The 12,545-nt window shown below is 38.1% G+C and overlaps 1 protein-coding gene across 3 annotated transcripts in view; it reads right to left on the bottom strand.

The window, feature by feature from the left end:
• Window positions 1-12,545, bottom strand: part of dhx34 (DEAH (Asp-Glu-Ala-His) box polypeptide 34) — a 26,275-nt gene extending 13,730 nt beyond the window's left edge. For 2 of the 3 annotated variants that reach the window (XM_027174728.2, XM_027174731.2), the window contains exons 1-3: window positions 11,138-12,545; window positions 3,418-3,729; window positions 464-718 (exon numbers count right to left, since the gene is read on the bottom strand). In XM_027174728.2, coding sequence (XP_027030529.1) covers window positions 464-718; window positions 3,418-3,729; window positions 11,138-11,809 — 1,239 coding nt within the window. In that variant the 5' untranslated portion in view covers window positions 11,810-12,545. The remainder of the gene's footprint in view (window positions 1-463; window positions 719-3,417; window positions 3,730-11,137) is intronic. The other variant, XM_027174729.2, reaches the window with a different exon arrangement.

Below are 12,545 nucleotides of genomic sequence, written 5' to 3'. Positions count from 1 at the left end.
GTGACAGTGGCATATTGGATATTCTAAAGAGAAGTTGCAAATTACTTAATAAAGAAAAAGAAGTCTAAAAATAGTACTAATGGATATTTTAGGGAGGAAATTCACATAACTTTTATTATTGTAATCATTCAATTTTATTATTAGTTATTATTGTGCCCAATTTCTAAATTAAACACTATCATAGGTATGAACGTACAGAATATTTTTTATACTACAGCCGTGGCCAAAAGTTTTGAGAATGATGCATATTTGGATATACTCCATAATTTTCTGAAGTCCATCTTTGCCATGAAAATATCTCTGCCATCTTAATTTTTGACCACAGCTATACAACCAAATGTTTCAGGCATCTGCTGGGGGATTGGAACCGTTTCATTACAGATAAGGGCCTTACGTTATTGTGATACCTAATATTGTGACTTTAATAACTGTAACTTCTTCAACCTTCTTCCCTGTGATTTACCTTATCCTGCTGTGCCAGTGACAAGGTGCTGTGCAGAGGCAGTACGATCCAGCGACTGGTGTGTGCAGCATAGGTTTGGCATGCCTCCACAATAGTGGAGATTTCAGCTATGCCACTAAGGAAAATCAGAAGATCACCTCGTTCCTCAGTGGGATATCGTTGGTCAATGCCCTGCAGCACACGTAGGTATGGTCTTGGGTCCAACTTCTCCAGGTGGGACACCTGTTCTTTTTGAGTTATGGGTTGGTATATCACCTAAACAAAGACACAGGAATATCCTTTGTATAGGCATCAAATAATAAATCTGCATTGGGAAGGAAAGCTAGGTTTCTATTTGCCTGAACACATCCTATTTTCAATACCATACATTGAACCTATTTAATTGCATTTGCTATATTTCCGAAACAGTACATAACGTTCACACGGCCACAGGACACAAACTGTTATACAGCACAGCCTCTGACATTTCATATTACTTGCCAAGAAAAACTTGCAAACGGTACACTTGGTTGCAACCCCCTGAACCCCCAGTGAGTTGAGCGACTCACTGGACCCCCTACAGTTTGCGTATAGTCCAAACCGCTCCACAGACGATGCCATTGCCACAGCCCTCCACTTAGCCCTCACACACCTGGACAATAAAGACACTTATGTATGAATGCTGTTCACAGACTTTAGTTCAGCATTCAATACAAATCATCCCTTAGCACCTGATTGGGAAGCTGAGCCTGCTGGGAATGAACACCTCCCTCTGCAACTGGATCCTGGACTTCCTGACTGGGAGACCTCAGTCAGTCCGGATAGGGAACAGCATCTCATGCACCACCACACTGAACACTGGCGCTCCTCAAGGCTGTGTGCTCAGTCCACTGCTGTTCACTCTGCTGACTCACGACTGTGTAGCAATGCACAGATTGAATCATAGTATAAAGTTCGCCGATAACACGACCGTGGTGGGTCTCATCAACAAGAACGACGAGTTTGCATACAGGGAGGAGGTGCAACAACTAACTGCCTGGTGTAGAGCCAACAACCTTTCTCTGAATGTGGATAAAACTAAAGAGATGGTTGTGGACTTCAGGAGAGCACAGAGCGACCACTCTCCGCTGAGCATCGACGGATCATCTGTAGAGATCGTCAAGAGCACCAAATTTCTTGGTGTTCATCTAGCGGAGAACCTCACCTGGTCACTCAACACCAGCACCAGCACCAAGAAAGCCCAGCAGCGTCTCTACTTCCTACGAAGGCTGAGAAAGGCACATCCCCCTCCCCCATCCTGACCATGTTCTACAGAGAGACCACTGAAAGCATCCTGAGCAGCTGCATCACTGTCTGGTTTGGGAACTGTACGATCTCGGATCGCAAAACCCTGCAGCGGATAGTGAGGACAGCGGAGAAGATCATTGGGGTCTCTCTTCCCTCTATCATGGACACTTACACCACATGCTGCATCCGCAAAGCCAACAGCATTGTGGATGACCCCACACACCCCTCACACACACTCTACACCCTCCTGCCATCTGGAAAAAGGTACCGAAGCATTTGGGCCCTCACGACCAGACTGTGTAATAGTTTCTTCCCACAAGCCATTAGACTTCTCAATAACTGAACTGTACTGTACTGAGCACAACATACACACATATCATCTGTATGGACTGCATAGACCCTCACAAAAACACACACACTCACACATAATACTGTTTACATGCTGCTTACAATCCATGAAACTGTTTACATGCTGTTTTGAACACCTTTCTGCTGTTTTTGCACATACTGTCCAACATTTCAGCCATTTTTGCACATATTGTACAATATCTCAGCCATTTCGCACATACTATATAATATTTCAGTCATTTGCTGTTTTTCGCACAATTCTATAAGTTATCCCAAGGACCTGCTGCTATGAAACTGTGTTTATTCTAATCTTACTGCACGAAATATTGTTTGAACATTCAGTATTCACATACAGTATATACACTGGTCGATCGGCACTGTTTCTGTTACTGTTTGTCTTTTGTGTATTGCATTTTTTGAACTTTTTGTATTGTCTTGTAACTTTGTGTCTGCACTGTCTTGTCTTGCACTGTTTGCACCAGGTTGCACAGTTGCACTTTATGAGGCTAAGACTACTTACATGTCCTTAGCCCTGTCTTTGTTTTATGTAGCACCTTGATCCTGGAGAAACATTGTCTCATTTCACTATGTACTGTAACTATATAGCTATATATGGTTGAAATGACAATAAGCTTCTTGACTTAACTCCTTGAAAAGCTGTGATCCTGCGTTTGTTTGCATATTCCACAAATCATGCCATCTCCAAATACCAGTTTTGAATTTAGTTGTACCAAGCAAACTAAGCCACATTAATAAAAAAAATGGTCATTATTTGGTCAAATGCAACAGTCACAATATTATCTGAATGTCCTAAGCTGGATCACATTTTGATCTTCAGTAGGATTATTGTCAATGCCAAAGTTTCACATCCTTTTCAAAAGTGCTTTTCCTGTTGAAGTAACAACACAGTTGTATCTTACAATTTACTGTTTGAGATGAATTTTTATTTATTTATACACACTAAAATGTAATTTTTGATTAAGCCTCAGAAAATAACTGAATTTCTTAAGTATTAGCATAATTAGCTGTATTTTAATGCATCTGATGCCCGGCACTAGGGGAGAAAAATATTTTACGCATATTTTAAAATGAAATATTACTTTTGTCAAAATCTTTTTATGAGATACTCTTAATGGTCATGTTTTCAAGCCCTGAGACAACTCTTCTGTATTGAAGATTACGTGGCTAATCCACCATAATGAGCTGTGTATAAGCTGTTAATATAAAAGCAACAATATATTAAAACATGCACATTAATTCACCTGTCATTCATCATCAGCTGTAAAGCTAAGCTGTTTTACAAAAATAACACAGACATTGCAGATTTTATTTTTGCTTACCTGAATGGGGAATAGTCTACCTGGCACCTGCAGCACAGGTGCATTGTTGAAGTAGCTGGAAAAGAGTTTGATGTTGATGGTGGCAGACATAAGAATTAAGCGCAGATCTGGTCGCTGGTTAAGCAAGGAGTGCAGCACACCCAACAGAAAGTCACAGTGCAGGTGTCTTTCATGAACCTCATCCACAATCACTACATTGTACTGGGATAACACAGGATCATGCTGTATCTGCCTGAGCAGCAGACCTTCAGTCAGGAACAGGAGTTTAGTGGTTGATGTGCGCCTGCTTTCAAAGCGGATCTGGTAGCCAACCTAAGGAAAAATAGGCATATAGAAATACATAGCTTGCTGATTTTTTTTTTAAGTCCCTGGTACTTCAATGTATTAATAATCTGACTAGAAGTTTTTTTAAATATAAAATACTGGTAGGAATGTTATTCCTGTTGTTAAAGAAAATTAGTAACATATTTTCTAACACTGTATATCAGTATTTAGCAGATAGTAACATGAGACACTGGATTTGACACTCTGTGATCTGTCAGTTTTATGCTATAAATGTCTATTGACTGACAAGACATATACTGGTATATTGTTTTAGCCTATAGATTACATTTAATAAATTAGGCAAGAAATACTGCAAATAAAATCTTAGAGAAATATTTGGTAAAGAAATAAAGACAATCATTCATGTTTCTTAAATTCATCATTTTTAGATTCATTTTCTGTAAATATACTATTTACCCTTCAGTATTACAAGGCTGGCAACAAATGACATCTGATATGTTTTGTACCCAATCAGACAAATAAAATTTTCAATTCAAATAATTTGTAGAGCACTTAACAATTCACATTGCCTTAAAGACACTTTACATAAGTCACAGTAAAGAAGTATATATTTTATCCAGACATCTAAATTTGAATCTCATCACAACATAAAAATAAGTGCTCAGCTGACTCTACCCCAGAACAAAAGATACATGGCCCAACCTCTAATGTCTGCTGCAGTTCAAACTATTCCCAGAGAACCCACAGTGTTGGTCAGGTTTTTTAAAAATTTCATTTACCTTACCTCACCTCTTCTCTGTCCCACAATGTTTCACTGCTGCTCATGGTACATGTGTTTTTGACATTAATGATGTCACCGTTTTGAGCACACACAGGTTATTTTACAAGTGTGGACCTGAGTACGAGTTGTGTTGAAATTCACAGAAATTCACGTGGCACAGTTACAATGCAACTAAACTCAGTCCAGGGACAATGTTTTAGGCTCAGGTAGTCTCTACTGGTCTGCATAAGAGCTTTTATATTACCATTTCTTGTGAACTATGCTCTGCTTTGGACTAAACTTCAAGTATGAAAACCCTCCTTTCCCTTAAAGTGCCTCCTGTACAAATAAGAACAAGATCTAGACCTGAAATTCACACACACACGCTGCTCAGGTACTTGTTCAGTCTCTTGTCATCTCAATACAGGACTAATGCAACTTGCCACTGGCAGGTCTAACTATAAATGCAATTCGTCCTCTGCAAATGATCCAAAATGCAGCTGCACAACTTGTTTTAAACCTGCCCAAGTTTGCGCATACCAACCTGCTGCTGCGCTCCCTCTGCTGGCTTCCGGTAGCTGCACACATCAGATTCAAAACCCTGATGCTTGCCTACAAAGCCGAAAATGAACCCACTCCCTCAGAGCTACCAGCACTGCTCGACTGGTCCCACCATCTCTCAAGGTAAGAGGTAGGTATACAACAAAACTCTTTTCTGTTCTGGCACCGAGTTGGTTCAAACAATGGTTGAAGATCTACTTCTTCATGAAATACTTGAACTAGCACTTGTTCCCCTGTTGGTTGTATGTGTGTATATTAAAAAAGTTACAGTGTTTTAGGCTCATGGTATCTTAAGTCTGTAACCTAGTAAACCAGAGTTAATGTAATCAATGATAGAGACTTAAAAGCACTTTTGTATGTCGCTCTGTATAAAGGAGTCTGCAAAATGCCGTAAATGTAAATACAATCACATTTAAATATGTCGAATAGTTATCTTAAAATTTTGTATTATATTAATCTTTGTATAATGAACTTTTTGTATTTTTTTGTATGTTTATGTTCTGTAAACCTGCTTTGACACAAAAGCCATTGTTAAAAGTGCTACACAAGTAAATTTCACCCTGTTAACAGAGTGACATTATGTCACAGCATTAGAAATAAACAAAACATCAGTATGATTAAATGAGTTGTATTATATATGCTACGTATTTGATTTAAATCTAACACTGCTTACATTGCTGTTTAAGGAAGTAAATAATCATAACTTGTCACAGATAGTTGGTTATTTTATTGTGAGTGAATGACGGACACCTAGGCACCTATGGTTTTTACCCCCACTTTGCAAGTGGACAGTATATCATTCCTACTGATGAATAAATTTAATAAGTTTCAATAATTGTATTTCCCCCCACAGCATGTTTAACATGCTACATGGGGAAAAAGAAGCCTTTTCAGCCATGATTAAAAGTAAACTCCAGCTGGATGGCAAAAACAGAGCTAGTAGTACCTCAAACATAAGTGGAGTCAAATAATACCTATTGAGAAGGCCAAAATAGTTTAAAAGAAAAGTTCTGTGTGAGTACAATTCTGGCTTCACTGGCAGAGGGATACAGTGAGAGTAAGGTTGTTTCTATCCTTAAAAATTCAAAGACAGCGGTTCATAAGATCAAGGACAAGGTGCAGAGGGTGAAAAAGACTTTTAACTAACCGGGATGATCAATAAGTCATTTGAATGACCCTCAACATCCACAGGATTACATCAAATGACTTACAAAAAGAATGGCAAAAGGCAGCTGGGGTGAAGTGCATGGCAAGGATGTTTCGAAACAGGCTCATGGAGGCAGAAACCAAGTCAGGCAAAGCTTGAAAAAACTTCATAAATGAAAAGCAAAGAAGAGCCAGGCTAATGTTAGCAAAATATCATAATGATTTGACCATAAATTCCATTTTTCTCAGATAAGTCACCTTTGTCCAACAGCTAGTTGTCTAATGTCACTGTGGAATTTGGCGGAGAACTGGTGATGATCTTGGGGTGCTTCATTAAGACTGAAATCAGGCAAATTGGTCTTTGATTCATGCGCCAGTCAATAACAAAATAAATAAATAATTATGTGATTACAATGTGCAAGGTTGTCTGGAAAAAAGTTGCTTAATTCTGCTCTGTTCCCCAAATCTAAGGATTTTTTTTTTAACCATGACATTGCTCCGTGCCACACAGCCAGGTCAATTAAAGTGTGGATGGAAGACCACCACATCAAGAAAAAAATTCCAAGCCTAATCTCCAGACCTGAAAACAACTAAAAACTACTGGATTGAAATCAATAAGAAGATGGAAGGTCAGAAGCCATCAAGCAAAATGGAGCTGCTTGAATTTCTGTGCATTATTCACCCATATATTGCTTTTTTAAAATCTTTATCCTAGTTTAAAATATAGTATAACAGAATTCCAATAGTATTGTGCAATTTAAAAATAAATGTGAGCTTGTTTTCTTTACATTACTTGAAGTAAAAAAAAAATTGCAACACTATTGTTTTAATATGAGCAGTCATTTTCTACAGATAAATGATCTAAATAACAATTTAGAATTACAAAAATGTTTATTTTTTCCAAACACATACATAAAAGTATAAACAGACACCGTTGGTGATGAAATTTTTTTATCAAGGCCCTGTACCAACTTAGACAGAACAAGAAAGAAATAGGATGACCTGATGATGTACACGTGCTTCAGTGGCAAATATAAGATGTGCAATATATAAACAAGGACTTCATGGACTCTTGACCACAAGGAACATCAAAAGTCGATTAGAATATGCCAGGAGGAATGTGGATAAGACTACAGAGTTTCAGGAGACAGTTCTATTGACTGTTTGGACATATAGGCCAGCGATACATCACGTACGAAAGGCCGCACTAATGACCAGAATACCATCTCCACGGTCAAGCATGGAGGTGGGTCATTGATTATGTTGGACTGTTTTTATGCTTGATTGGGTACCTGGCATCTCAGAAATTCAAGGCATTTTTAAAGTGGAACTTGATGTCATCGGTTGAAAAAAATTAAACCTTAGTGATCATTGGACTTACCAGCAAGACAATAATCCCAAGCACACCTCCAAGTCAACCAAAGCTTGGTTGAAAAAAATCCTGGAACGTCCTGGAGTGGCTGTCTCAGTCACCAGATTTAAATCCAATTAAGAATCTTTGGTTTGATTTAAAAAAAAAAAGGTTGCTGCAGCATGGAAGCCATTAAACATCACTAAGCTAGAGTCTTTTGCACTTGAAGAATGGGCAAAGATTCCGACCGAGATCTGCAAGAATCTTACCAGAAACATTTGGTAGAAGTTATAAAAGCTAAAGGATGCTCATACTGAAGCTGGAGGTTGAAAAATACTGCATGTGTGTTAAAAGAGTTTTCAAAGTTAAGTCAACTACTGTTGTCAAAATAAATAAAAAATAATAGGTGTCAACAATTTTTTTTTGTTGTTTATTATTTTATGATAAACATGTATTGTCATTATAGTTAATCAACATCACTATAATGTCTTTTGAGGTGAGAGGGTTGAATATTTCTGATTGCACCTGTCTATATATAATAGTTTGAGTTTTTTCACTTAACTTTATTACGAAGTAACATAGTCCTGCAACCAAAATGGAGAGTGTTTCACGTGCTGAATACCAATCCAATAATTCAAGAACTGACAGAGGGAAAGACTAAATTGAAAAAAATATTTACAGGTTCATTTTCAAGAATCACTTCAAAAGCAGATGAAAGAACAAACTAAATGGGCAAAGCTCTATGATGACTTTTAGTAACATCCACAACATGGAGAACAGTTGGTAAGTAAATGAGCACAGTTTGCATGTAAATAGCAGAGATTAGAGAGAAATTGGTACACTGAAATATGTGTGTTAAATGTCTGTCTTTCAGAAACAAATGACATCAATTATCAGATAAAATATTAAAAGGATTTCCAAATCAACTGAAGGCAGATGTCAGGAAAGATGACATTCTGAGTTGTAATAGTAAATAGCTACTTACTATGATAGACAATTGGTGCATGTAAAACACAGGTGCAGACTGGTATTCACAGCTGCTGTAAAAGGAGGCCACCCATAAACAATAATGCACTCAACTCTGAACACGATGCACAGGCATAAGCAATCTTAGTTATAGAAAGAGGACATTACAAAAACAAGAATGCAATGGACTCAACTTCAGTATCAGAAAGATACTTGCCAGAAAAACTTGGAAAAGTTGGCAAGAAACAACCTGCAATACAACTTTGTGAACCACAGCAGTAAGTCACATCATATTTGAAGCCTAGTAATCATGCAGCCCAATGTGCTATTCCCATTTCAGCATGGTCTGTGCCTTTACAGAAAAAAACACTATCAAGTACAAATGATCAGTATGCAGGAGAAAAAGCTATCCATTTTCCAGCAGCAAAGGCTTCCTTTTCATTTGTCAAAAATGTATGTTCTGCAGTGCATGAATGGTGATGGTGCTTTTGAAGCCAAAGTGTTAATTACTGTATTCATGTATTTGATTAACTACAGTGCAGCACTAATTCAGATGCATCAGTTGCATAATAATAGCAAGTACGTTGGACTCAAAAAAGGCAAAGTCTAAATTTTGAATAAGAAATGTTTAACCATATCAAAGCTTTTCCAAGCTTTATCTGACAAGATGAACGCAGTACCTTGTCTGATGCAAGCTCTAAATGGCTGTACTATTGTGGAAACATTTTGAATGAGTTAGTTAAACCATGATACCAGTTGAAGAAGTGAACAAAGATGGTGTCTCTTTTTAGGAACTGAGGTATGAGAATTGCACTGAACTATTTATTACCTGGAAATGCAGCTTGCACAGACACTGTATGACCAGAAAGGACACAATCTATATGTACTGAATAACATTGTGCAATTATCTTCACACTGTATGTAAGCCAAAATAATGAGATCATCCAGGTAATTGACTACATTTGGTAATACTGTTGCTAGGATTTTCTGAAATGGAGCAGCTGCTGAAGCTAGGCCATACACAACACCTAAACTGTCCTTTGTGGGAAATAAATGCAGTTGGCTCAAGCATTCTTTGTTGAAAAAAAAAAGGTAGAGGTAAGCATTATCCAAATTGTAGAAACAGTTGCTCCACAAAGCACAGAATATAATGCATGAGTGTTTACCAGGGAATTACTGTCTGTTGGTAGTTCAGTCAGCAATATGCATCCACCCTCTCAATGATGCCTAATTTAAGATGGTGATTAGAAGGAAAAGAAGGAAAAATCTGAAAGTCCCATCTTTTGAGAATTATTTGAGTAGTTGTTGCCTGCCTATTTTCCATTAATTGGCCATAAAATATTTCATCATAACTATGGTTTATTGTTATTGTTAAAATATTGTGTCCCCAGATGCTTAAACTACATTACTAAAAGCATAGTATTCAGCAACAACATTCTGTTGAAGGATGAAGTGTGTTTTCAATAGCCTCATTAACAACCTTGATTGTCTCATGGTATTGCAAGTTATAGAATAACCTCTGGTGACCTTGTGTACACAGGCAATGAAGAAACCAAGCTAATTTCTATAGGAAAAAAATACTTTTCCATATTAGTATGATCCTTGATGCCAATTTGTAGTGTATTTGCAAAGGTTTTAGTACTGGAAACCATGAAGAGTTGCTTGTTTGTCGCTGTTGGTTCTTAAGATTTTAATAGCATGTCAACAATAATGAAAGCAAGTTACTTTATAGGCAATAGGCAGCAGCAACTTACTTAAGTGTTCTTTGTCTTTTACAGGAAGGTACATAGAACCACAGTGCAATCACTAAGACAATTACCTTCAGTAATTTTACTGCTGTCTGAATGCAAAATCTCTACCACAAAGGAGAGCAGACAATGCCAGAGAGGGACTAGCAGGTGTTTCAGCATCCCCAAGAAAGAACAAAGCTCCCCCATAGTATCCCCAAACATTTCTTAAAGCAATATGTCCTAATTAATAATTTAGTTAATAATTTAAAAGAACAAATGAAATAAAGCCAAAACCAGATGAGGGACCAAATCAACCTTTCCATAAATACCCATGTGAGGCATATCATTGATAAATTTTCCATCAACCACTGCATTGTCCTGATTTGAGACTTCAAAATGTAAGTGGTGTTATTTGGTAAATACCTGGTGCTATAGGGGGTTTTTATGTATATGTAAAATGGTTCGGAGATTGTTTATTTTGTTATTTGGATTCTTCTTAAACTTCATGAAATTATTTAAAAAAAATGCAAGTTGCACTGTCTTGGTGGTTTGAGAGTCAAAATAGTTACTAGTAACTATTATTAAGTATTGTCTGGTAAACATTGGCATTGGCATGTTGTATTGGCATTGACTGATATTCTGAAGTGTTCAATTAATATCTATGCAGAATCATTTCATTTTGTAATCTGAGAGCATTTTAATTTTATGAAATGAAATTAAAAATGATTACAAACATAAGCCCAAGAAATATTTTTAAAATATTATATGTAAAGGCTCAACTCCCCTTGTAAATAAACTGGCATGCCCTCAGCACCTGCGTTCAAAATTCTCTGGCGCCTCCCCTGCATGATACATTTAACATTCTTCTAAAATGTTACTACAGAGTTCTGATATCACAATATATAAAAAACTGTTTCTCACCTTGGAACCATACTGGTTGAGACTTTCAAAGCTCACGCGCTTAGCAAGGGAAATGCACGCAATTCTGCGAGGCTGAGTACAGGCTATATATTTAAAACCAGACGCCATCAGGTACTGGGGCACCTGGGTGGATTTCCCACAGCCGGTGTCTCCTGCCACCACTACCACCGGATGTGTTTGAACCAGTTCCACAATTCGGTCACGGTAATGGAAGATGGGCAGGCTCTTCTGGTCACGTTGGAGCTTGAGAAGTTTACAGAAGCTCTGCTTCTGAGTGAAATCTAGAAAATGAAGCAGGCCAATGCGACATTCTGTGACCGCCTGCCTGGTTGGATTGGTCGGGTAGTCCCTGTGTCCGAGACGATCCTCCAAGTCTTTGGTGTTTACAAATATGTTGATCCTGTATCGGGCATCGTATTCATTTGGGAGCCCAAGATCCACTGTGTCACTTGCACGGTTCATCCGTAACTCTGCCATACTAGGTTTTGAGCCCACCATCTCCCTTTTGCCTTTAAACCGTTGGAAGCGCTCAAAGAAAGTCCAGAACTCCTTGTGTTCACTACTTTTCGCTTGAATGTAGTCATGCTGGCGAAAAAATATCTCATCCATGCTGGCACGACACTGTGAACTACTCCAGTCCCAGTCCCTGATTCTACTTCCACTCTCAGACATCGCTATCTGCTAGAACGCTAACGTAAAATTCACAACAGTGTCAACAATGAATAATTGAATAATTGATTTATTTCTCGTAATATTGATAACTACGATGTATTCATACTGACACTGGTTTCATTTGTAACATGACAGAATTGACATTCATCTACATTGGTTTCGTTTTTTTTTCTTTGTTTACAAGTCGTAAATCACTTTACTGCTAATCACTATTTATTATTTGATTCGTACTGCGTCAACACACATTAGATTTGATGTCTGATGATTCGTTTTCGCACACAGACAAACAATTGCTTTAGAAATTCCAAAGAAGTTCGGTGGTCGTTTCAAGGCTAGTGAGCTCTAAAATCTGCATATGTGAATCACCTCCCCAAGGAGCAACTAAACCACGAGTGCACGACGCCTTGCACTAAAGTGAGCTTAGACAAGCCCGTATTGATAAAGCAATACTCTACAGTACTCAGTTGTATCTCCTGATACAGCAGGTTTTGTTTAGACTTGATGCAGTCACGCTTAACATAGCACCTCACCTCTCGCGTTGACGTTCAGACAAGCAGCCGTTTCTAACCTACGTCAAAATAAAAGCCGCCGATGCAGAAAACAAACCTTAAGCCGCCTTCACACTGCACACGACAAACGACCGCCGGTAAACCGGAAGTCATTCATTTCCTATGGAGAGTAGCAAGGTCGCTGCGTGAGGTGCCGACCATCTGCGGATCCGTAATTTTCGGATCCG

This window comes from Tachysurus fulvidraco, chromosome 13, assembly GCF_022655615.1.
Source record: "Tachysurus fulvidraco isolate hzauxx_2018 chromosome 13, HZAU_PFXX_2.0, whole genome shotgun sequence".
NCBI classification, from domain to species: Eukaryota; Metazoa; Chordata; class Actinopteri; order Siluriformes; family Bagridae; genus Tachysurus; species Tachysurus fulvidraco.
Note: the sequence above shows the minus strand (reverse complement) of the source record. Positions and strands in the feature narration are given on the sequence as shown.